A 26,802-nucleotide genomic window follows, 5' to 3' on the forward strand; every position below is an offset into this window, starting at 1 on the left:
GGTCCTTGCGGCCTCACAGTCAGGGGCTGTTGGAAGAAAAATGGCTTTCAAGAAAGAAAGCAGCAAATAAGGGCCTCGCTATATTTCTGCAGTCCTGAAGAAACTGTAGCCTGGGATAGGAAGCAGGCAGAGGAGAGGACTGGATTTCCCGCGCTGCAGGATGCCATGGCTCTCCCCTGGGACACAGCGCGGTGCTTCCCGGCATTGTTCACGTTTCCCTTGCCACCTCTCAAGTCCCCGGGGGACCTGCAGTATTCGGGCTGGCAGAGCTCTCTTGGCTGAACCTCAGGCTTGTGTTTAATTACGCATCTGATTTCATAAAGGCATGGTTAGTGTTTAGTCAAGAATACAATACTGACTGTTGTTCTTTTTAAAAAAAAAAAATTTCATTCAGATATTTATACTCATTATAAATGTTGTAATATTGTATTTCTACTCCTATTTCTTAGCAGTTTATTTGCCTAAGTGCTTGTACATCATTTATCAAACATGGGGAAATGGGAGTGAATAAATGATTAACTCTCTCTTCCTGTTCATTAACTTAGAGTTTGGTTTTTATACTTAGAAAAAATATCCACTGCCTTGGTCTCTTAAAGCGTCAGGTGGCTCACTCATGCCATGCTTTGCAGAGTAGTAGTGTTTTAATGTGAAATAGTCAATCCCGGGTTTTGCAAAGCCTGCAGTTATTCAAAGTCAGAGTTTCTCTCTAGGATTGTCAGTGGCCACAGCAAAGTTATGTGTTTGAAACGAAACAGTAGCCAGGTGCTTTGATTTAGCCATTTTGTTTCTTCCGAAGTGGGGAACACTGGAGGTTTGGCTTTGCCCTTTGCTTCCCTGAAGCTGCAGTGTCCAAAGGGCTGTTCTGACCTGCTGAAGAAATATCCTGGGCTTGTTCTGTTCCTGCCTCGTCCCACAGCATCTTCTGAGGGCAGTGCTCTTGTGTGGGGTTGGAAAGTTTTGAGCGATAGTGAAGGCTGCAGAAAGGAGGTGTTTGGGACCATTCCCAGCCCCAGCAGTGTGCTGAGGTAATGTGCTGCCTTGAGAGTGTTTGATGGACAGAAAATATGGCAAATTACCAATGTGGTGGGAAACAGTTCTTACCTGCTTTTCTTGAGGCACTAGCAGAGTAAGACTGTGCAGTGTTATAAATGGATTTTAACATATATGATTTCCAGTTGCTTCTACAGTTAAGAGCCCAGTAAATGTGGTTCAAATGTGAAAAACATTGACAAGTGTGTTGGCAAAGAACTGAAAAAATAAAGGAAACAACAGGCAGTCTGGGTTTTGCTTTAATAGCCTTGTGTACCAGCATTCCCATGCACAGGACTGGCTGTTTGCTCAGCTGCCGTGTACGGAACAGTTGTACTCGGTGACCTTTAGCAAGGTGTAAGTAACTGGGGAACTCCATATGTCACAGTTCCATGGCCACAAAAAGCTAACCTGGGAAGAAAAAAATATTTGAATCAAGATTTAGTTATCTATTTTCCACCAAAGAAAAATGAAAAGTTGTCAGCTATCACCTTGAGGGTTGTTAGTTCGATCCATAATTCCATGTGAGCCTTCCTAAAAGCCTGCTATACAGAATATTAGCATCTGCGTATTAACAGTAACAATGTGAATTTCCTTCTTTTGGGGACCAGCTGTAAAATTTGAGTTTTAACATGAATTCATCTCTAGATTCACAAATGTAGAGCTCTAGATAAAAAGTCAGAAAGGCATCTTGTTAAGCTCCCTTTATTTAGGCTAGGCCCTTAACTAGCTTGCCCCAATCAAAGTTTTGCAGCTTTTTTTTTTTTTAGCAGCTCACACTGAAAGGTATTTCATCAGCTCTCTAAATAATCCATGCCAATGCCACACTATAAGGAAGTTTTTTTCCTAATATCTAACAATCTTTCTTCTGTTGTAAAACATGTCAATTAAACCTTGACCTAAATCCAGTAGATATGTGGAATAGTTGACTATGACCCTTCACAGAGAGCTTATGCATGTTTTTATGCTCCTCTCCAGGCTTTTCCTTATTGAGAAACAAGTTTCCTTCAGCTGCTCTACACAGATCAAGTTTTCTGAATCTTTTACTTGTTTTTCAGACGTCAGTCTGTCTGCATTGTTCCTGAAGTGTACTCTCCAAACTTGAAAATGACCCTGCTTCTGGTTACAGGCTTACTCCAGTTATTCAAATTTAGAATAATTACTCCCTGGATCTTCTGTACAACAATCCTGGTAATGCACCTGGGAATGAGACTTGCTTTATCTTTGTTTGTAATTGTTTTGTTGTGATAAAACAGTATACATTCCAAGTTATTCACTGTTGTAGTCCTTTCCAGACAGTTAATCCCTGGTTTGTACTAGAACATTTGATTTTCTGTCCAAAGTGTAATATCTCGTCCTTGTCATTACTGAAATTCACATTGTTGATTGCAAACCACGTGTCCATTTTATTAAGACCGTTTTTCAATCCTGTCTCCTAGAGTTTTTGCACTCTTTTCCCATTCCTTCTGACCTGTAAAGGGGAGATATTTACCTATGTCCATCTTCTCCGTGAATTATATTGACTGTTTCTGCTCCCAGTCTTGCCCAGAGCAGAGTAAATATGGCTTTATTCCAGAGAAATTCTTTTTTTTTAGTATTTTTGGGGTTAATTTCAACATCAAGGTATTTTGTATAAACTTGGTCTTGCGAGAGGACCCCACTGCAAATAGAATGAAGACAGCAATGCTAAGTTTAACAGTTTAGAGATTACTGAACGAAATCCCATTCTCCACGAGATTTGGGTTTTCCCCTTTGTTACAACAGAAATTTGCACTTTTGCTGTTCTTTGCAACAGCACAGGACGGGGACTCTGGGGTGTTATGCTCTGAACAGGGAGAGGATGAAAAACAATGCTGAAACCTTTAAATGTGGATGTGGCAGGAGACCACCAGGAGGTGGTAAGGGTGAGGCTGGGGCTGCCTCCAGCGCCCAAGTGTGCCGAGTTTTGCAGGTATCACTGCAGGGAGAGCTCCAGGCAAGGCTTTCGGGGAGGATTTTTGTAGATGAGCTGGGAACTTCTGTGGGGCTTTGGTCTGCACGTGCGCAGGGAATGGTGGGAGAATGCGTGGAAGCGCTTGTTTCGGAGCAGGTACAGAAGACGGTGGGAGCTGCTATTTTGGTAGTTGGTGGGAGATGATATGAGCTGTGAATGAAGCTCACTGGCCAGACTATATAAATGTGCCATTTATATAGTAGTGATTGCTTTTAATACACCCTAGGGAGGAAGGAGTTACCCAGTTTGCAAATTTGGTAAGTTCAGGCATAGGATTGCCTTGCACGAGATGATACAGCAAGTCACCGGCAGAGCAGAGTCTTGTCAGCACATCGAGCGAGTGTGCCGACGTGTGTGCTGCCACGTTAGCATGGGAGCGGTCCTGCTAAAGTGCCTATGAAACGGGTGAGCACTGTATGAAGTACGTGCTTTCCAGAGGTGTACGTTTGGTGTGTTTTTTTTTTTTTTTAAGAGCAACTCGGAGAAACACGGAACTCGTGAAAAGGAAGTCATTTCCATTTCCTTTTTACAACCATCCATCTGCCCTCATATCTATGTGATAACTTTTTTCACATCTAATGTTAAGCAGAATGTCTTCAACACAGAATAAGTGTTTGCACTGCTTAAATATGTGGAAAATGTGTAGGTTAATGTTAGCAGCATGAAATGCTATAGAGAAATATTAATTTATCTTACCTGGCAATTTCATATTCTTTTGTGTTCCCCTCTGTGTCATGGAAAACTAGGTTTATGTCCCCCCTTATTTTCATTACACCAGACAGTTTGATAAATACTTTTTGTCTCCAGGCTGCATAAAGAAAAGCAAAATAAAACTAGAATGTCATTGATAGGAGAGATCTAAAAATGCTTGTATACTGGAAAGTTCTTTTTTTTTTTCCTAACTGGAATTCATTTGTGTTAGCAAATAAAAGACTCAGTGAGCTTGAATTTTGATAACTAATGTAACATTTTTTGTCAGAGATGTTGGCAGGTGTTTATAGAAGCAACACAGGCGCATGGCTCTCAATCACATCAAGGCAATCACTTTTCAAACATGTGAACAACTGTAACAAACCTTCTCCACTTACTAGCAAAAGGTGGGTCTGCTGCTGTATTTAAAAAATACTTTTGGTTTACCCTCTTCAATTTAGCTGAGAATCTGTCAGCATAGTGCCCCATCATTGGACATCCCTCCTGTGGACATGGGAAACAGCTTCCCTAGGGAAAATAAGAGCTTCGGTTAATGAGTATTTTTTTTCATCCTAGCTCTGACAAAATTAAGTCTCAGGATGCTGTTCTGATCTTGCAAAGCTGTGGCAGTGCTTTATGTTGTCATATCTTACCACCAAAACCTGATAAATTTGTTTCAGTTAACGGCTCCTGCACCCATGCATATACCAAGAGGGTGCAGAATGAGCAGGTTTGCCTGTGTGGATGATGGCCTGAAACTCCTAGGTCAAATATTTTTCAGCTCGAGCCTGGGACAAAATATAAGACAATTTTACTTTCTTAGTGGAAGGGAGCTTGCCTGCATTCTCATTGCAATACCACATGGGGGTGGGGAGGGAGGGCGGACCATCATTCATAAGTGAATTTATTTAGGTGCTCTAATCTGTGCCAAGTGTAAATTAGAGAACAGTCAAGGATTCTGGAGGCTCCAAATGTCTCTTCTTCCAGCCAGGAATTAGTAGGATAGATACATCTAATCTACATGCTCTTTGTGTGAAGATTTAGGGTGAGAATTGCATGGGGTTTAATTTTTTTTTTTTTTCCCCTATTTTAGTGATATCATCTGTGCTTCAGGATTAATTTTCCAGGGTGGAATAGTTGATGGAGCCATTGTACTCTGTCCCTCACTGCATGCTTCCTCCTACCAAACCACACCATGAGAGCACAGCCACCAGCATCCAAGTGCTCTGTGTGCATAGTGGGACCTATCGTGAGTGCAGAGACCTGAATTATTTTCTTTACAGCTCACCCATTCCTGGGCTGATATACTTACTGCCTTAAAGGAGTCGTACTTGTCACAGGGATATCCAAGGTATCCATTGGGATAGAGGATACTTTCAAAATAAAACTCATGGCTGCGTGAGTGATGGCACCCCACAGGGAGTGTAGCATCTGTCGGAACAAAGTTTGTGAGTTCTCCTGTACAAGAGTTGGGCTTGCCTCACCAGGGAAACAGCTGAGGCATGGAACAGAACAGCAGTGTGCTCTTGTAATAATTTTTCATCTGAATTTACACATTTCTGGTTGTGGTAGAAGTTACTGTTTTGTCTGTGTTTTATCCAGAGAACTGTGTGCCAGTTACCCCAAGATTTCAAGTGGGATGCATTGGTCTGCTATGGTGTAATAGCCTCTTTTAAGAAGATAGCCATATATATATATATGAGGTGTCACAGCAAGATGACATTAATTACAGTTTTAAAAGGCTTAATAGAGCAAAGAGAATCCACCAGCCTTCTCCCGACCTCTCCAAAGCTTATGAAGAGAGAGAAGTCTCAGGTGGAGAGGTGAGGCATGTACAGTCCCTGGAAACACCGAGTGCTTTTTCCTACTTCATGCCTGCTAAGTGTCCAATGCTCTTTGCAGCATCCGTAACAAACCAAAGGTGGTGCTGTCATGCCACAGGTTTGGTCGTGACACTGGCCTGTCTCAGCCTGGAAAACCTCCTGCTGGGGTTGTCGGGGTGTTGGACTTGCAGACTCCCAGTTCCCTGCCTTTTTGTGTTCTGCAGGTCCAATTTCAAACTACAGAAGCAAAGCTTAGGCCTGTACTATGCCTCCTTTCCCTATAGTGTTCCCTGGGGAGCACTGTTCTGATCTAGTCTTTGTTTCTTATTTGCTTTTCTTACTTATAAGTAAATAGGCAAAATCCAATTTTGTTTTGCTCTTTTCTCCCAAACGGACAGTTACTTTCACAGTTCACACTTCAGGACTGAATGAAAATAAAGTACTATGCATATTGGAAATGTATGTTTACCTGCAATGATAACTTCAAAATCACTTTGTTTCACCTCTGGAATTAAATCAGTGCATCCAGGCATCACAGTTCCTCCATTTGGGTAAAAATCCAGGTGACCGGTGGTGTTAAACATTCCAAGCCCTGAGATACACATGTGATGATGTTAGTGTCTCGGTGACATGCCCATCCCTGCAGATATTTACTTGCACATGAACACTTACCTATGGCAGGAAAGTGAGCGGCATTACTGTGAATAACATCAACAAAGTTTGCATCTGAAGGATCCAGTCTCACCTCAGGAGGAGTACCTTCGAAATAGGGCCCAGCAGGGTCTAAGCCTAAAAATCCCCCACATTTTTTGGTTGAGGGAGGGAGAGAAGTGTTGCATATGTTAATATGTCTTTTGCCAACTTACAACATCAGATATGCAGTATTGCATGAGGCACATTGAGTAACAACGATGTGACTTCTAAGCTAAACTGAAAAAATGTGCAATAATATGGCTTTGTGAACCTTTCTGCAAACTTATTCCAACAGAAGTAAAATATTTTCCAATAGATTATATAATGGCATCGTATTAGTATGAAAGAGGCATTTTATTACCTGTGAGCTTATTACTGGGCTGTAAAGCTTTATGAGTAGGAAAAACTGAGGATTCTTGGTATGTTGCTTTGTCTTTGTGTAGGGCTTGGTGTAACCCAGTGAATGACAGTAATGCTACAAACACATTAGCTATGTTTGTCCTTCCACTAAAGTCTTTCACTAGAGAGTTTTTAAGCTGACTGGAGAAAGAAGATGTAATAATTACCCTTGTTTCTGAGAGGCATAAAGTTTGCCTGCTCTTATGCGATGTGTCTCCAGCACTGCCAATAATTTAATTCCGGTCTACAGACCAGTGTTGCAAGTTTCTTTCCTTTAGAAACTTGCTACGTTAGCTCTGCACCTTGGCGAACAGCCTACCTGTTATCCGTCTGATGCCTCGGATCCTTCTTCCAGCCTCTCCTGCAGTATGTGCTCCCAGACTGTGGCCAATTAAATGGATTTTGGAAGGGTGGTATTTGAAGATTTTCTGATCATTACGGTGGTGGTGGCGGTGGGAGACAAGAACACAGGCTTTAAATAACAAGCAAAGAGGGTGTCTTACATTATGGGCCTTCGGGACCATCTAGACTGACTTCCTGCATAGCAAATAGGGTGTGAGTTCCTTGAGTTAATTATTGTTTAAATTACACTAAGACTTGATAGAAAATGATCCAGTCCGTAATTTTAAATGCCTAGTGATGACGGATTCATTGTTGTAGTGTTGGCATATGGCTACCGTATTCAATTACCCTTAGTGACAAAATATGAACCTTCTTTCTCATTTGGATCAACCCCTAATTTCATCTTCCATCAAAATGATATTATTTTTTCTTTATTTACTCTATTATGGAGCTCTTTTTTATCACATCTGTTCTCTGTGTGTCTACTTAGAATATGTGATCATACCACTCAATATTTTCACTGACAAGCTTAGGTGGGGCAACATTCATTCTCCTCTTTGCCAAGTGTCACCTGTACAAGACCTGCGCTGCTGAGACATTACACGTACGTGGAAGGTGGAAATGGAGATTAATCAGCGTGTAGGCTGCGCACAGGGGACACGTTTCATCCAGGGATTTGCTGGGTTTTGTAATGACCAAAGACAACAAGGATTGCTAATTGCTTGAGGTTTTTACACTAAATTTGGTTTTGTTTTGTAATGCGTGTACCAAAATAAAAGCAGATCTGTAGTATCGGACTGTCTACCTTTATTGTTAGACAGTGGATTCCTCTGGATATGTTTTACTGCGGTCCATCTATTTACAATGCAGTTTAACTTTTCCTAAAGTCAAACTCCAGAAGTTTGTCAATTGGGGAAAAGAAAAGTAAGTCTAAGGATCATTGATGCATTTTTGTAACGGAAGAGAGGCCTAGACTGCAAATGGTTCAGTAATAGAGATATTAAATGAGAAACTGAACCCATCTTCAAGTGACCTGGGATTTGTACACAAACAAGAAAGATACAGAAGCGTGAGGCTAGATATGAGTTTCCTAGGTAGGAACAGTACCTTGTACCCCAGCAGATTCTGGGGAAGTGTTCTTTGATGCGCAGGTGCTTGCAAAGTTGGCATTTTGCCTTCTGGGCTCTGAACCATCTCTTGCAGCACTTCAAGATGAACACCTCCTGACCAGGATCAAGTGTGTAGCCAGGCAGGGTTCTGATTTTCAGCAGTTCTAAGTAGTTATGAGTCTTTCTGAAGTCAGTGGGAAATGCTGATACTCTTAAACTTTGCAACTGAGCAGCTCTGTGCTACATGTGTAAATGTGAACACTTGCCTGCAGGAACATGAAGTTCACAACTAGAAGGGAACCAGGCAGTTTATCGTGGCTGTAGATGGCAAATATGGCATTATCAAGTGAGCCAGCTCCTGCTGCTTTCGGTGGTGCTAAGCTGAGATACTAATTTACTTCTAGCACATGTATATAATGCTGGCAAAACTCTTGAAAGCACTGAACTCGTAGGCCTTGCCTCGTTTCCATTGAACGCCTTCTTGCCTCTATCATCCTATGGAAATATTGCCATCTACTGGTCTTTTAATTAATTGTCACCTCTTTTCAACCACATTAGCTTCATTTGCGTCTTTTGTGGCTGCGAGAAGTCCTTACAGAGTCGATAATCAGTATAATTAGTTGGATCTCAACTGAGCATTGTACAGCTCTTCCTGAAGCATGGGCTGGCCACACTGGACAAGGTTTAAAGTCAAAGCAGCAGCATCATAACCCCACTAGATCCACTTAAGAATTGCAGGCAGTAAAGCTGTGTCTTTTACCTGTAAAGTGTTTATGAAATAAGCAACCTCAGCCCCGATCACACGGATGTTGTTCACTGCTCTGATATAGGTGCCTTTTGCACCTTCTTGCCAATCGACAGCAATGCAGTTGATATTTTCCACTTCCAGTAACAGCTGATGTGGGAACACATAAAGCAAAGTATTTAAGGAAACAAAATAACAAACAGAGATTCAACTTAAATCAGAATAAACATTAAAAGGTAATATAATCATGGAATTTCTTGTTCTTTACTGAACGGGACCCTTCACTGTAGCCTGTACCACACTGAAACACACATCTTCTTACAAAACAGAATATAACAAGCCATTAATCCAAAAAGTATCAATTATGAAAGACTGTAATAAAAATATTTTACTTTATAAGGCATTTGTGTACATATTTGAAATAACTTGGAAAAGCCACACAGCTGTACAGTAGCTGCTATGTGCAGTATGTGACTTTGAGAGACATTGGTAGTTTAACTGAATGGTATGGGAAGTAGACTTATTTACCAAATGTCTTTAAAACTGAGAAAGACATGTCAGACTGGAACGGTTTGGAGCAGAACAGAAAGTTTCTATTTTAGCAAAGAAAGCTAATGCATTGGTCATTTCAGCACTGGTCACTGTCTTGCAGAGATCAGTGATTTTTCCACTGGAAGAATCATATATCAAAGTCTGCAGCTATAGCTTTCTGTGACTAAGGCTTAGTTAAGGTTTGAGAAAGAACAAGGAGTGGAAACAAAAATTAATCCATGGTAAACAGCTGAAGGTAAATGACAAGGAAAACAGACGCTTGAAGTAATAGTGCATTGAATCCTGGACTCCCTCCTCTCCTGTAGGCACCATAAACACAGCTTGTAGTGTGGAGAGGCAGGTAGAATTGCTGTTTCTTTTCAACTGAAAAAATTGGAAATTTAATATTCTACATTAAACATTTTCATAGATCTCTGAACAAAAATAATGATGCAGCTCTGTGAGTTAGTATTCAGTGGTCATCTTTCTCTAGCTTGTCCTTTTCTCTGCCAGTGAAGAAGCAGAAACTAGGGCAGATTTTGCTTATCTATCAGAGCCAAGGCTGTCATTGACACAGTACACTCTGCTGGCCAGAGTGCACCAGCTCTGTTTTGTGGTAGCTTCCACATTTCGTATTTTAAATCCTTTTTTCATTGCACTCTACAATAAAAAAAAAAAAAAAAAAAAAAAAAAAAAAAGCTTTTTTTTGGTTTGTTTTGTTTGTTTTTAAGAACAGAATGGTGGTGACCCAGGATAGTGTTTGTAGATTGAAAGTTGAGCTTTACAACTCTGGAAGGCCTTTTGGCCGAAGGACAGTTCAATTGCCCCTAATGGGAGAAGCAGTGAATTGGCATGCCTAATCCGATGTTCTGAGACCGATGTAGAGGCTGGGGACATCTGTGTTCAGTTTGTTGCTTTGATCTGATCTCTAGGGTTTGGGGATGGAAATTCTCTAGAGAAGCATAATGTCAGGGATGATCAAGAAGCCTTGATTATGCCGCATCTTCCAGAGCGGGAACATTTTGCCTTTTGTGAAATTTACTTCTCGGTTGGTATCTGCTATTGCCTATTGAATTACAGAATGGAAGGTGAATATTAGCACCTAAAGGATACTGACAGACTGTAGTTACAACTGCTGATGGAAATCAGAGGATACTTTCTCATACCAAGCACATTTCTACCACCCAGCCTTTTTTTCCAGTGCTGGCAAATCCATGAATGATGAAGGAGGTTTTCCTACGTGAGGAAAAATGTGAGTTTTGGATGGTTGAGGAATTGATGGCTGAGATCACCTGTGTGTAAGAAAAAAAAAAAAAAGATGTTTTATCTACTCATACTTTCAAATATTTTAAAAAAGTCAGCTAGGTCATGCCCTCTGTAGGACTCAAGAGACTACTCTGAATGGGCAGAGCCTGTGATTTTTGGAACCCAGGGAGCCTGTATCTCATCTTTCTCAGTTCCGCTATGGTTTCCAAAGATGTTGTGCCCGTGTGCTTTCTGCTGCTCCTATCAATTTTGCTTCAGGCAGGAAGAACCCGCTGATGTGGAATATGACGCTGCCTAGAAGGGCTGCAGTGTCGCACGTGCCTGTTGGCCTGACTTGGACAAGTTCCCTCAGGGAGCAGCCCACCAGCCCCACGTCTCCTGGTCCAGCCTGCCCTTTTACTGACCTCACCTTGGGCTTCAATGTGCTGCTCTGCATCTAAGCAACAGCTTTTTTTTTTTTTTTTTTTTTTCCTGGATAGGTGATGTTTCTGTGCCTGTTTTTGTCATTAGCTACTCCAGAAAGGCTGAAAGAATTTCGTGCAAGAACTGTATGCAATAGGGATGAAGCTGATCTTCACACGTTGCTGCAAGCTGCTTAATTATATATTTTCCTTTTACTCTGAGAATGATCTCTGACCGTCTGTATTGTTTTCAGACAAATACAAGGTCTGTGATGTGAGCTCAGGGAGTTTGGGTGTGGAAGGGCTGTGCCCTAGATCATAGATACAGTTTAGTGGCTGGGAAGTAGTGCAAGGTGTATTTTGATTTATTTTATCAACAACAGAAGTGCTGAGTAACCTGCTGCTGAATGTATCTTGCGTGCTCGCGTGTCGCTGCTCTGCAGATTATAAAAGTCTATTACAGCTACAACTTCTCATCCTTAGACAGCCCGAGTTGGATTCTCAGCACGACAACCAGGATTGCTGTAAGCAGTGATGTCTGCAACGGCAGCGATGGCATCACAGTTCACACCAGAGGAATCCGAAACACCCCTGTACAGCTCCGGGCGCACTAGCCCTGGGAGCCTGAAAGGGATTTAGCAGCTTCATAAGCATTTGCTGAAGTGATGTGGTCCCAGGCCCTGATCTTATAGGTTCCTCTGCATTGCGCTGCTCAGTATTTCAGAGCATAAGCAACTTCAGAAGTTCTGTCTTATTTTCAGAGTGCAGAGAGGCAGGTAAGAATGTAAAATCACTCAGATTTCAAGGTGGAACGTGGGTTTGGAAATTGCATAAAATCAGTCTTCTTCAGACTTTTATTTTTAAAAGTCACAATATCTTCCTAGCTCAGCTTCCCTGTAAAACAGCAGTATTTGCATCTGAATACTCAGAAGGCTGTTTATTTGAATGAGCCTTCAGCTTTCCTTGGAGAGCTAAATGTATGCAAAAGGTAGTCTGCCATAACCCGTATCCTTGTGCGGGAAAATGCCAGGAAAGCTGTTGTGTCCTACAGTTCATTCACAACTTTTTTTTTTTTTTCATGCTTTACCCCAAATAGCTTCAACATACATTCACTACTGTACCTTCAAACTGTCTTCGTATTCTGACCTGTTTGCCTATGATAAGTGATGTAGACTTTTTAACAAGTTAACAAACATTTATAGGTTTAGTCCGTTCTTGATGTTAACAGTAAATGTCACCTGTGAGTTATTTCCCGTTTCTCTGGTGTAGAGAGAGAAGCTCATGTTCATGTGTTCTGGGGAGTCGGGCAAACCTGTCAGAAGTCTCCCTGGTACCCCAGACCAGGGGGGGTCATCTGTAAAACAGCCAAGCCTGGGGTAGCAAACTTCTTTACCTAGAGCAGAAGAAACAATTTGTTTATATTTTGGACTCTCTTATGCCTGATGGTGGATTTGAGACTACTACAGTCTGAAGAACAGAAAACTAAGGATTTCATTTTGTGATGGATTTTGAAGCTGAGATTTATTCTTGTTTCCTTTGTGGATATTGCCTGAGGCAGGTAACACAAGGAGAGCTAAATAATTTGAGGGTAAACCAAATAATGACCCAGACACTGTTTTGACACCATTTTCTAGGCTTGTAAAGGATTAATTAAATTTCTTTAAAAAAAAAGTCTTTTAAGAAGTGCTTGTTAGAATTGCTTCTGCATGCTTCCTACTCCAAAGCATTGTGTCTCTGCTCATAGCAATGGAGGATACGACACAGTAACCTTGTACTGTGAATGAAATAATCGTTTCTTTCAATACAGTAGCTTTTTCTAAATCAAATGCGTCTCTTGCTCACTTACGTTCAACTTTTATGTTTTAACACTGTTTGTTGTGCTAAGGACCCTGTTGCTGAGAGGCTCTTTGTATACAGCAGTCATGTAAAGACAGCTCATGTACTCTCTTGATAGAGGTAGGGCTCGTGCCTGAATTTCTCTGTGAAGTTTCAGCACGGAGTTATGTCTCTTGTATTCTGAATAATAAAATTTAAACAGAGAAGAGCCTTTTAGCATTAGTTCTATGCACAGGAATAGACATTGTCATACAATGACACACAAATCATACCACAATTTCAATGTAAAGGAAAATACCAGTCACCATCTCCTATTTATTATTTCATCTGAATTAATCTTCTAGTGGTAGTTTTTATAGATATAGTGTCTCACCTGCTACTGTGCAAAGGAGATAAAATGCAATAATCCACTTTCCAACCACCTAAAGCAAATTGAATATACAGGTTAAACATTTTATTTAGAGTGATTTGTCCTTTTTAAAAGAGCGTAACACAAAGAGAAATGCAAAGACCTGCACCTGAAGAGGAATAACCTCATACGCCAGTCGGTACACACTGGGGACCCATCAGCTGGAAAGCAGCTTTGCAGAAAGAGAAAGACCTGGAGGTCCTGAGAGACACAAACTTGACCAGGAGCCAGCAACCTGCCCTCGCAGCAAGGGCAGCCAGTGGCATGCTGGGCTGCATTAGGAGGAGTGTTGCCCTCCGGATGAGGGAGGTGATCCTTCCCCTCCACTCACTTCTGCTGTTCTTTACACTTCTGTCGTGGTTTAACCCCAGCCAGCAACTACGCACCACACAGCCGCTCGCTCACTCCCGCCCCTGCCCCGGTGGGGTAGGGGAGAAAATTGGAAGGGTGAAAGTCAGAAAAACTCGTGGGTTGAGATAAGAACAGTTTAAAAATTGAAGTAAAATGAAATAGAATGGTAGTAGTAGTAATAATAATAATATAATACAATAATAATATACAAAGCAAGTGATATACAACACAATTGCTCACCACCCGCCAACGATGCCCAGCCCATTCCCGAGCAGCGATCGCTTCCCCCCCCGGCCAACTCCCCCCAGTTTATATACTGGGCATGACGCCATACGGTATGGAATAGCCCCTTGGCCAGTCTGGGCCAGCTGTCCTGGCTGTGCCCCCTCCCAGCTTCTTGTGCACCGGGCAGAGCATGGGAAGCTGGAAAGTCCTTGACTGGTGTGAGCACTGCTTAGCAACAACTGAAACATCAGTGTGTTATCCACATTATTCTCATCCAAAATCCAAAACACAGCACTATACCAGCTACTAAGAAGAAAATTAACTCTATCCCAGCTGAAACCAGGACAACTTCTTGCACAGCCAATACTGCGTGCAAGTTGCTGAGGGAGTGAATCAGATCACGAGGTCCTGACTTTTGCCAGCCGTGAGGAGACAGGTAGGAGATGTGGCAGAACAAAGACAGTGATACCTGCAACTTGGTAAGGTCTGCAGGCTGGGCAGCTTCTATAGGCTGTTTGTGCTGCTGTTAATCAGGACTCCTTCCATTTTTGCACCTTTGTATTCCCTGCTTTATTCAGATTCCTTTTCTCTGCACTTTCCTCACTTGGCTTTCCCATGGCAGGGGTTCCATGTATTTCATCGTTCCCCTCCCCTCCCGTTTGCCTCATTCACTGTTCTCATTTTCCTCTTCTTCTAGGTGTTTCCCAGGGCACCCGCCTCCCATTTTCCACATACTGCTTTTCTTGTAAAGCAAAAATTTTGAACTGTCATCCTTGGCCACTGAGATAGATCATTAGAAGTAATTAAGAAAAAATTGCAAATTTAGTAGGTATAAATCTTGCTATGTGGGAAACTGTCTCCAAGGCATATATTTAGAGATTTGGCAATGTGAAAAAGCTAGAAAAGCAATGCTCCAAATGCCATTGATGCTACCAAATGCTCTCAGAAACACAAAAGAAACAATTGGGAATTTCACAGAATTTCTCCTTGAAGTTTGTGTGTCAAATGTCAGACAGGAGACGTGTGGTCCACCTATGTGCTTTTTTTGGTGGAAGTTGGATTACTTGGCTGTAATGACGTGGTTTCCTAACCAAGCCAAATGGGATAGGGCAGAGGGCAGAGAGTGTGTCTCTGAGCACTGTCTAATCAACTCTGAAGTCCCCGTGGGGTAGTAGCTCGGTGTTGATGTGGTAGGGCAGAGGAGCAAGGCTGAATATGTAAGCAGTGAGCTGGAGTTGCAAAGTGCAGGGCTGAGAGGAATCATGAAATTTCCTTGGAAATACAATTCTGCTCCCAAGTCTCATATATCCATTGATGTATTTAACAGAGAAGAAAACTAGCTGCTTGAGGAGAGTAGAAGGCAGAGACAAAGTCTGGCAGTGAGTAAGAATAGGAGGGAAAAGGATCAGGAGTTATTCTAAGCAGCTGGTGACAGACAAGAACAGAGAGGTCCTAACTGTTAGCCAAAAGGAGCACCTCTGTTCAGCTGGAATGTCTGTCAAGAAGTGCCCATCATAATGATGAGAACCTGATGACAGTGCAGGAAAATCACAGAAGATGTGGCTCATCAAATGAACTGGAGAGCTCAGTGGGATTTGTTTATATTTAGTGGAGAGCTCTCATACTCTGGAGATGTATAGTCCATGTTGGGAACACTACAGCAGGAAGGATAGTATAACTTCTTTTCCGACCCAAAATCTGAAAGGCAGCTAATGAGTAATGATTTTAGAAAATGTGGGAGGTTATCGCCAAATAAAAGTGACCAGTAGTTTCCTTTCAGAGGTTCTTCCTTTGAAGGCAGAAAACAGAAATGAACACGTAGCTAGGTAAGTAATGGAGGAAATTTTATTTTTTTTCTTTTTTATTTTTTGTGGAATGTTGATTCATTCTGTTATTAAGAGAGGTTTAGTTTGGGTAGGAGACAATTTTTTAGTGGGTAGGTTTTCTATAGTGATCTATGTTAACGACAAAAATTGTGAAGAGGTCAAGAAATTATGTCTTTGTAAAAAGAGTTGAGGCGGCATACAATTTGATGGGGGAAAATTCTTTCACTGGTCATTTAAGAGGCTTAGTGCTGAACAAGAGGAACTGGAATGACTTGTTTGTGAATGTGATCTCAGCCTAGCCAGTACTGCTGGCGGGAAGGCTGCTGAACGCTGACCTCAATTGTTATACTCAACGGACAGAGGACATGCACTTCTGAAGCAAAACCAGCACTAAATATTTCTAAATTGCTGTTCAGCTCAGAAAAAAAAAATATTTATAGACTGACATCTTAATGTATAAAACCTACACTGGAGCAGTAGTTGTCCTTCATGATAGGCCATCAAGTCACCTTCCGGACACTGTTGCTCAACCTGTGATTCATGGGCCACTAGTGGATGGATTGTGAGATATGAGAAAGTCTGCACAATGACTGTCAACAGTGTATTTTCAAGTCCCACACATGTACCCACACACCTTCCTCAGGACATGAGCACAAACACGCACACACGGTCTATTGATGAGAAGCAGGCCCAAATCTTAGTGTTTTTAATCATCACCATTTTTAACCTAATACTCTTACCACAGTAAACAGATGTGGTTTTTTTTAATTTAAAATAAGATATGCTATTTATCTGATTGCTAAGAATTTTACTCACCATTCTCTTATCACCCTTCTTATCTCTTTCCCTGGTGAGCAGTAACAGGATACAAAATGGCCACTGATTTCTTTAATGAAGATTGGGTGGCTTTACGCTGAAAAAAAAGTAATAGAAAAGAGATTAAAAAGCTACAGGCAACTTGGTAAAGTGAAAGAAACTGGAAGAATACAAGAGGATGAAAAAGGGGAACATTGGTAACTGGGAATTAATAGCTAGAAGTCATACAGATTTTATAAAGAAAACGGCAATGCCAACATGTACATTTATGGCCAGTAGAATTAAGACATGAATTAAGAATGAATATTACATGCATGGGAGAGTTAGAAAGATGCAATGTCTTATGTCCATTACTAGATAAAATGGAGCAAAAGGCAATGATGCAGCTGAAGTGAAATGTTTACACTTTTCTTTTTCTCCCTTTACCAAAATCAGCTGATGTTGTTTGCACCAGGAAAAAAGTATTCATGGTGGTACTCTGTTCAGACAGTAATTCTAGATCTGCTGTAGAACAGTTGCTGGAACTACATATTTTAAAATAATTAGAATTCGGTAACTCATAGCTAAGATCCTTAAAAAAATAAAAAGCTATAAAAAAACCCCAAACCTCCTGACAATTTTTTTTAAGTTATTGAGAAGTAAGAAAATTCCAGAGATGTGGTTTGAAGAAAACTGACATGCTAACAGGTAAGAAAAATAGGATGAATGACCTGAGGAATTTTCAGACCTGTGGAGTTTCAGTCAATATCAGCCTGAGGCAGAATAATGAAACTCTCCACAGGTTACTCAGTCATGGAGGAAAAATTGTGGAAAAACTGTTAAAAGATTAAGTTGTGTAATTGATTTCAGTTACATGACATGACAAACTAACATGACACTCATAAAATCAGCATTCTAAGTCTCATGATACTCAGATTTTAATAAGATCTGCTCCGCTACTTGATATTTTTGTTAAGAAATTAAAATTATATACATGCACTGTTATAACAGTTAAGTAGATTAAAAAACTAAATGCATGGATTAAGCAGATTAAAAATTGTGTACTTATTGCATCTCAGATTATAGCGGCAAAGAACTAGAAGGCAACTCCTGGATTTACACATACAGTTCTTGCTACTGTGCACCATTGCATCACACCATGATCAAGCTGTGATCGTGGTTTTTTAGTTGTGTTTTTTGACCCTATAGTCACTCGCTGCTCATGATGGATCACCACTGATTAGGGTTTTAGAGGAATCAGTTCCTGGTATTACACTGCATGCCGGTTTTCAACACTGGTATTGCTGGATGTGAGCTCATACTGAAAAAATACTGACATCTAGACTAAGGGATTAGGAAATAAAAAGTCCAGGTCATGAATTCTGGATTATTTTTTATTGTTTGGGAAAGTAAATACTGTCACACTGCATATCATACTCACAGAATGCAAGGGAACATCTGAGGAAGAAAGAACTGAAGTCTTGCTAACGTATTACTAGTGACTTTTAAAGTGCCAAGGAACTTGTTAGTCTTTGTTTCCACATGTAAAGATGGGAGAACAGTATTTTCAGTATATATATTGTATTCAATATAGAGGTGGGGGTATTATTTCATGAGTACAGAGGTTTCATTGGTGCTGCACGCACAGTTCAAGAGGGATATTGAGAAAATGAAGAAGGTGGTTCTTGGATCATCACGAGAATGAAAAGAAGGAATGCAGAGCAAGAGACGGAGAGGACTTTTTAGCCTAGGAGTATGAAGTGTAAATGGTTGTTCCCCAAAGATACAACCTGAGACCAGAAGAGAAGTGATACTTAAACTGCAGCAGCAGTAGAACAAGAACTAGCCATGAAAAAACAGTCTAGTGTGTTGTCCTGAAATAGCCATCCAGTTGGAGTCACAGGGCAAAAAACGCAGCTAGTTTTAAGATGGAGTTCCAGCACGTTTTAATGTGACAGTGAGAAGTGGCATGGATGAGGGTTGATGACCTAGACGATGCCTTCCACTTCATCCTGTGTTTCAAAGAGGCCAAATGGGAGTTATGGGAAGCCTATGCCAAGGTGGGGAGCAGCCTTTGTTAATACCATTATGTTCAAAACAAGCAGTGGTGGAACAGGAGCAGCTCATTCTGCACTAACAATGCAGTGCTAGCTCATTTTTATCTGTCAACAGCGCTAAGCATGGCATCTTCTGTCCCTTCAGTCTTACGCAGTCTTTTCAATTTTCAGGTCTGCTTTTCCCCCTTCCATACTGAAGTTCTTTACCTTCTTTCAAGTCTTTTTATTTTTCACTGTTTATGTTTTTTTTCCACCTTTTCCTGCCTTACCACTCCAACCATAATTCCTATATTTCCTGCACTGGCACTGTCCTTCAACAGAGAATATTTTTGTCAGTTCTGTCTTTCCAGTGTTTTATTTTAGCCTTTCATATTTTTCAGTAGTTTGGCACAGCGCTCAGTTAACAGTGTAAAGGCAACGTAAAGGAGAAGAAGCCATCCAGAGTTTAGCGTATAAGCCTTGGGTACAGAAGTTACAGGTTAAATTTCCTGTTCTCTCAGCAAATTCTTGCATGGCTTTGAGCCTGAGGCACTCAGAGAACACTTGCTCATTGCACACCCAAGCATTGTAACATTACTCAAAATGGTAAAAGAAACTAAGGAAAAAATATTCCAATAGTATCTTTAGGCCTCATAAAGGGGATCATGTACGTATTTACCAATATGCAAATACCTGAAAGTACAGTATAATTTGTTTGTTTGTTTTATTTGAATGTAATTTTGTAGAGGTTGTCCAGCCCATTCCCATCTTTTCCAGGCACAGTGCCCGTTTGGTAGCTCTGACACAGTATTTGTCCAAACTATCCAATACTGAAAACTGGTGGCACAGTATTGGACAAAGTGCTGGTGATATGGTGTGCTGAGTCTTATGAGGAGCGGCTGAGGGAGCTGGGGTTGTTTAGTCTGGAGAAGAGGAGGCTGAGGGGAGACCTTATCGCTCTCTACAACTGCCTGAAAGGAGGCTGGAGCCAGGTGGGGGTCGGTCTCTTCTCCCCAGTAACAAGTGATAGGACGAGAGGAAACGGCCTCAAGCTGCGCCAGGGGAAGTTTAGGTTGGATATCAGAAAAAACTTCTTCACCGAAAGGGCTGTCAGGCACTGGCACAGGCTGCCCAGGGAAGTGGTGGAGTCTCCATCCCTGGAGGTATTTAAAAGTAGGGCAGACGTGGTGCTTGAGGACATGGTTTAATGGTGGACTTGGCAGTGACAGGTTAACGGTTGGACTCGATGATCTTAAGGGTCTTTTCCAACCTTAACAATTCTATGATTCTATGATTCTAATTCAGGTAGCAGAGTAATAGGCATAATTGATAAAAGACTTAATTTCATCTCCAGCTTCTCCCCATAAATAGCCCATAGTAGGGTCCTGATTCCAGATGAAGGCTCTTTGGCACTGCTTCAATACAAATGAGTAATAGTAAGTAAAAGAGCATCTTGGCATTAGCCAGTCTCAGTTCCTGCTGGCTCACCAGCTTTTAGGTACAGTTAAGTTCTCCAGAAGGAAACTGATCTTAATTGAATAGCTCTGGAAGCCACCAATTTAACATTTGATAAATCAATTTTGTAGTGGAGCAAAGATGTCCAGAACTTTTTGTAGATTTCCTTCTCCCAACCACCCAATACAAAGCAACAACCAAGGCAAGGCAGGGCTCACATATGTTGTCCGGTCTGGGTAACAGAGTTTTCTGAGTATCTACTGACCTCTTAAACTGAATCTGAGACAGTGGACTAGGGCATTAACCTGAAATAATGACTCAGAATAGTGATGCAAATTCTTTTCTTGAGGCGTTTAACGTGGGAAGCACTCCGATAAGAGGTTAGTGAGTACGCAAAGTTGTACATATATTTGTTCATCACTGGAGGATGCAGTAAGATTTGAGCTTTTAAGGTGTTTAGGTTAGTTGCTTAGAAATGGTGGACAACCTAAAGAAATTGCAGGATAATAGTAAAGAAAACCTATTAAATATCAAGTCCTTGGCTTCCCACTTCAGGACTTTGTGCACTATCTGCTCTGATTTCCTAAATAATACAGTTCTCACCTTGACCCTACACTAGTACTCACACATTTAAGTTTACAGAGACAATTATGATCATTTAATCTGACTACAAGCATCATAAAAAACTAACAAATGTAATTCAGTTTTGGGAGGTGGCTGTGCCAATTCTGTACTAACTAGGGAGCCTTCAGCTGACTTGCAGCCACCATCTGGCCACTTGTCTGTCTTTCCAGGAGGACCTTCACTGTTCCTTTTCACGATTAGGCTACTGTTAAATTTAGTCAACTCTAAGACCAATGCTAGTTTCCTTTTGCCATTTCTGAAGTGCAGAATAACCCTTGCTGATGACTAGTTCAAGTTTCTCTGTATATGGTAGTTATCAAAATACATCTCGTTTGCCACATGCTTCCATATAACAGCTCTGTAATTCTTCCCCACTTCCATTCTCCCTTTAAATTTGCAGTGCTCCTAATAATGTGTAATTTTGTAGCCTAATTTATCCTCCTCTTTCATTTCAGCTGTTATTTGTGTTATCATGCATTTTCCCTTTAAAAAAAAAGCCCAGATTCCATGTGCAAATACCATCATTTTGTTCTTCTTTTAAAAACATAGGGATGTATTCAGTGTTAAATTGCCTTAGCCCCACTGAATCCACCCTGTTTTCCTAGCTGCGTTACATTATCACAGCCCAGAAGTTCTCATCTCCTACTGGGATTTCCTGGAATTGAAAAGTTTTAAGCCTTGTAGCTGCTGCCAGGGTCTCCTCAGGATCACACCGAGTTCTGCTGTTTGCTTTACGCCTGTTTACTCAGACCATACCGTTCAGCCTGCATTTTTTTTAAGCAGGAGTCCTTACGGTCCTCCAGCCCCAACCAGCAGTTAGTAAGGACACTTGCCCAAAAACCCTACCAAGTTTTCAGCCACTTACCACTCTGAATGCGGAAAGGGTTGCTGCTTTGCAAGCTCCGTTCAGCTAGCTCCCTGTCAAATCCTGGTTGCTACCGGCTCTTTTCTCTTGGAATCAGTCCCATGATGGTGGGTGTGGACCTGCCCACATGGTGCCTGATTATAGGCTTCGTGTGGGTGAGTGAGAACCTTTGTAAGAATGATACCCTTATTGCTGGGTATAACAGATGTTGCCTTTTCTTGTCTCTTGTCATATCTAATTCATCAAAATTTTCGCCTCTTAAAGTTTTATTATGGATTTTGAAGAAAAGCAAGACAAGGCCATTTTAACCCTCGAAGGGGTTATTGCGTGCAACATCCACACAGCCAACGTGAACTGCATACCTGTAAGCTCCTGTTACAGGCAATGGGCTGAGCCTCCTCTGCAGGTCAGTTCAGGAGCTTAATTTCGCTGCACTGTGTCACCCGCTGGAAGTCACCAGCTATCTGTTTGTTATCTGTCTGACATGCATGCCCTGTGAAGCAAACCCTTTTACATTTTCATATAATCAAGCTGTTTATATTTTTTACAGAGAGTTGTCTAGTTTCTTTTAGAAAGGGGGGAGTAAGAAACATTGTGTTACAGCTTAGGGAGAATATAGGTGCCTGAGCATTTATTAGCTTTTTCTAGTGAAGTTACTCAAGCTCTGCCTGCCCACTACCATTTTGACTAATCTATGTCCTCTTAGGCCATGTGGGATTCACAGATTAGGTGCCTCTGTCCCAAGCTCTCTCATCGGTTGGCATGCTCTGAATATATCTGGCATCTACTAATGATATTGTGATCAGCTTAGACTAGAGAAACCACAGCCATTCAGATTCAAAATTGTGTCAGGAGGAGAAGGATAGGCTGATGATAATCATGTCATTCATCTTTTTCTCTGTCATGGCTTGGTGACTTGTCCATCATGTAAGTCCTCGGTTATCTCCTGTGCTCTGGAGGTTGTGGGTCACAACTAAGTCACAACCCAGGTCTTTCAGTTCCTGGGAAAGACCTCAAGTCACGACACTTGTCTACAGGGTGGGTGCTGCCATGATCACCTGTTCAGGCAACTGTATAGGAGCGATTGTCATCCTTATACAAGGAGTGATTCAAGTGCTGAAGGGCAGGAAGCAACTTGGGTTGAATCTACAGTTTGTATAAGAAGCCAATTTGTGGTCTTGAGATATGTGCATTGCCTGAGAGAAGATATAATTTGAGGAATAACACCAAAAATATGTTTTTCCATATGCTGAGCTGTACATAACGCACTCAGCCTGATAGCCATTGTAAAAACCAAGTCAAGAGTGTCTGTCATTCCTTGTAGCACATGGCACCTGTATGAATGTTTGGATCTGGGTTTGGTTCTTGTTGGTAAAGTGGTGCAAACCAGTGCCATATATGATGATAATCATTAGAAAGAAGTCTCAGAGGAATCTGGAGGAAACAGTGGCTAGTCAGTGACTGCATCTCATATTTAATTACTGCTTACACTGAAGACACATATGTAATTTCAGATAAGACAGAGCAGATCTAGCTAATAAGAAATTATCTACAGTTAAGTCTATGTTCATTGACTGGAAGATGGAAGTTTGGCAGCAGTTATGGGACCTGTATCTCCTCAGATGATGTAGCTCATTAGATAATTCTGGGAAGGAATGAGGTTGGGGAGCCACAGAGAAGAGATAAGGAATGTCACGTGCCCCGTTTGTCAAAATATTGGCATGTAAGTTAAATGGAAAGCAGCCAGTGAAACTGGTGCCTCTATTAATGACGAAACACCTTCAGAAATTGCTGAACACCTGTGTGAAAATCAGACCCCTTGGAAACATTCTTTTAGGGGACCAGGATTGCTGGATATGCTCAAATATTTTGCTGTACTTTCCACAGAGCTAGTTCTTTGTGTGTGAGGGTTAAAACAGTGCCACCGAGCTCTCCCCCCCCCAGTTACAAACTGCAACAGATGTACATGCGTGCAAGAATACCTCCGGGCACAAAGGTACACAAGTAGCTGAAAACTGCATTTGGCAAGAATAGAAGTTTACTAACTTCTTTAGTTTGCTTTTTGGTCTGCTCTGTATGTTGATAAGTAGCAACCTGGTTGATACAGGGGGACCATATACATTTTCAACACAGAGTTTCACTATCGGTGTGTTTCAGAGGGAATACACAGCGGTGCGGATTAAATTAATGTCGGACAGTATGACAAGTCAGAATCAATAGTAAAAAGAATTTCTAGCCCATGTTGTAGGGTTTTAAGGTCTAGCTTCTTTTAGGAACAGTCAGTTTTTCTGGGTCTGGTTTTATGTCTGAAGAGGAACAGCAGGTTTTTACGGACAGTAAGAAAAGGCTGGCTTTTGCCATTGGCTCTGACAATATGCAAGTGAACACAGCCAGCTTGAGAATTATCAAGGACATAAATGCATTCTGATAGTAATGGCCTTCACATAGGTAGGAAAAAGAGGATCTAAAACACTCCTTGAGAATCATGTTCTCCGAAGGAATCTCAGCAACTGCGTTTCAAGTGCACTGATATATATATTACCAAGGCTTTCATGGAAAGATAAAATAAAATTGTAAAAGTAACATTTTTCTCTCTTATTTCAATTTTAGTTTGAAGATGGTCAATGAATTTCTTAGCTTGGATGGAGGTCATCTGGAAGTAGCTTTGTGCATTCCATCCCCTAGAGGATTGCTAATATGTATAGACAAAGACCACTCACCTTCTGGCAGAACCTTGCCTTTAGTCTCTGAGTGGCAGAGCCATCAATAAAAGACTTTCTTGATACTTCTGTTGCCTAACTCCAATGTGTTCATTCTGGTGAAGTGAACAAATCTTGTATTGATTAACGGCAAAACCAATTTGCCTTAGCGTATCCCTTCCAGTATTGCACAACAACAATAAAAAGAATATTTTGGAAATGATAAATTTTTATGACCTTTCATAACACATGTTGTCTGCTAATTAAATCAGTCAAAGCAAGCAAAGATAACATTAACTTTTGGTTTTGTGAGCTGGAGACTTGCGGAGCATGGTTTCATTTTAAGGGAATAATACTAGGGCAGAATTTTAGAGCATATGATGAAAGTAACTAAAGACAGAGAGGAGTCAGCAGGGACAGCCAGGCTTTCTTTACAAGGAATGGGCAGAATTAAAGGGAGTAGGGTTAAGTCCATTATTCTGAATGCTTGATCTCCTATTAATGCTAGAATATTAAACTTATTTGAAAGAAGCAGCTGACATAAAAGGGAATAACTGTAGATTTTGCCTTGGGGATTGAGAGGCGAATGCAAATCTTCTTGAATGTTTAGACTGATAAAAGAATGGCTCTGAACAGCTCGGATACAGACTAGTGGCTCAGAACAAAGTTAGCTGTCTAGGGCTCAGGACATCTCCTATATTAGTTCCCAAGCTTTCCCAGCGTCAAAAAAAAAGGGAAAATTATGGGATGAAAAGGGGACTGACACCAACGCCAGCCTGTATTTTCACATATTGCTTACGCTTCCGATGTTGCAAGGCACTTGCCCCATCCAGCCTCGCGGTAGCTGGGAGGAGAGGTGTGTTTGCCGCAGCACAGCAATGTAGGCGTGCTCTGTTTGTGCGAAGGTTGGTGATGATGCGTGTTCTTTCCGGAAGTTTTTAGATCCTTGATAGTTAAAGAACAGATTCTTGGCTCTGTTTTATCTTGGAAATATGCCATAAAAATAGATTTGGGCATGCTGTCAACTTCTGCTTCCTAATTATTGGAAACAGAATAACAAAGCAGCTATTTGAAATTACGAAGTTAGTACAAAAGAGGAAGAGACCCACGAGTTTCGTAGATAGTCCGTGTAGATAGATTTGCTGATAGGTCAATGAGCAATTGTTATCCCTCCCAGTGGCAACTCCAACCCCAGGCAGCTTTGGTTTTGGAAGAATAACCCAAATAAATGTTGGGAATGCACAAAGATTTTCATTTTTGCTTCTGTCCCAGGAGCCTGCCAAACATAACTGCTAGAGCCAGGGGTTACGCAGAATACCCTGACTGCATTAAAGTCTCAGCAAAATCACTTTCCAAAGATTTTATTTTACCTTCAATATAACAGATACACATTTGAGAATTGGAGCCTGCTGTAGGAAAAATCAGTAATTTTCACTGAGGGAAGAGAGTGGGGGAACTGTAGGTAAATAATTTCACTATAAAAATATCCAGGAGGAAATGCAAGAGAAGATAGTGAGGCGGTGCCCCTGCAAGAATGCTAACTGGGAAAACAGACTTGCTCACAGGCGATGTGGTCTTACAGGTGGGTTGGTAACTGGTATGACACAACTGTGGGCTGAGAAAAATTAAAGCCAGATCTCAGATCTACCAGAAGTACCTTCAGGTTGTGCGTTCTCAGGCATTGAGTGATCATAATCATTAACTCAATTCTGGTATGCCAAAGAAAAAGACTCTAACCTAAATTAAATGTAAAGAGAGAAATCAGAAAGACTTATCAAAATGCAGCTATGTAGAAAAGAATTAGCTTTTCTTGAGGAAACAGAAGCCTGAAGAGAGAAACAAAAGCTGATAAAAAAATCCTGTGGAAACATGTGAAATACAGATTGCCTAGAGAAGGAAAAAAGCCTGATGTATTTTTACCTGGAGAAATTTATGGAATTTCCAGTGGAATTTCTGTAAGGAAAGATGCTGGCAAGTGGCTGGGCTATAAAATGATATAATCAGAAAGGAGATAGTCTTAAAGGCAGAATGAAGGCTTTGGGGAGGCTTTCTGTATAGGAGCCTTGTCAAGTTTCATCTCTAACAAAGATGAAAGACCAAAAGGACTTGGTGGGCTTATTCCTGCAAGTTTTGGTTCATTTATGAGGATGTTATCAATATATTCTAGGCTATTAGAGTAGCATGAAAAAATCTGAAAAATCACAGAAATAAAATAGATAGAATCAAAAGTGGGAAGAGAGACAGCTGCATAAAGTGAATGTTGACATCTCCGCCTATTAGTTCTATTTAATTAATTATTTAATTAAGTAGTCTTACACTTTTGGTTCTGGGCTCACGAATATTTATGAGGGACATTTTAGGCTGTGCTTTTTGGAAAGAAGAGAGTCTGCTGTGCTATGCAATAGAGTATTTTATTCCTGTTAATGGAGAACTCTGACAAAAATGGTCCTTGTTTTCTCATTAGCATACCTGCATATATCACTTTATGACAAGCATACTGTTTCTCCTAAAATGATTTTTCTGATGTTACGTATAGAGCAAATACTGATGATGTAAGTGGAGCAGAGAGTTGGTATTCTGGACTACTTATTGCTGTTCCCTTCTTCTATAAAAGATTTAAGAGGTTCGTTTGTATGTGTGTTTGTTTTACCTTGCCCCAT

General features: G+C 41.0%; 1 protein-coding gene across 1 annotated transcript; it reads right to left on the minus strand.

The window, feature by feature from the left end:
- Nucleotides 1–1,361: 1,361 nt before the first annotated feature.
- LOC309588921 (pancreatic lipase-related protein 2-like) lies at nt 1,362–26,802 on the minus strand (the record flags this gene model as incomplete). The annotated part of the gene is made up of 14 exons (XM_082308733.1): nt 1,362–1,440; nt 2,522–2,689; nt 3,719–3,830; nt 4,111–4,240; nt 5,025–5,143; nt 6,005–6,127; nt 6,208–6,324; nt 6,947–7,055; nt 8,839–8,973; nt 10,521–10,646; nt 12,260–12,414; nt 13,231–13,279; nt 24,942–25,087; nt 26,793–26,802. 14 exons carry the CDS (start codon nt 26,800–26,802, stop codon nt 1,377–1,379), a joined length of 1,563 nt encoding a protein of 520 aa, XP_082164859.1. The 3' UTR covers nt 1,362–1,376.

This window comes from Platalea leucorodia (genome assembly GCF_965183815.1).
Source record: "Platalea leucorodia genome assembly, chromosome: 4".
NCBI lineage: Eukaryota > Metazoa > Chordata > Aves > Pelecaniformes > Threskiornithidae > Platalea > Platalea leucorodia.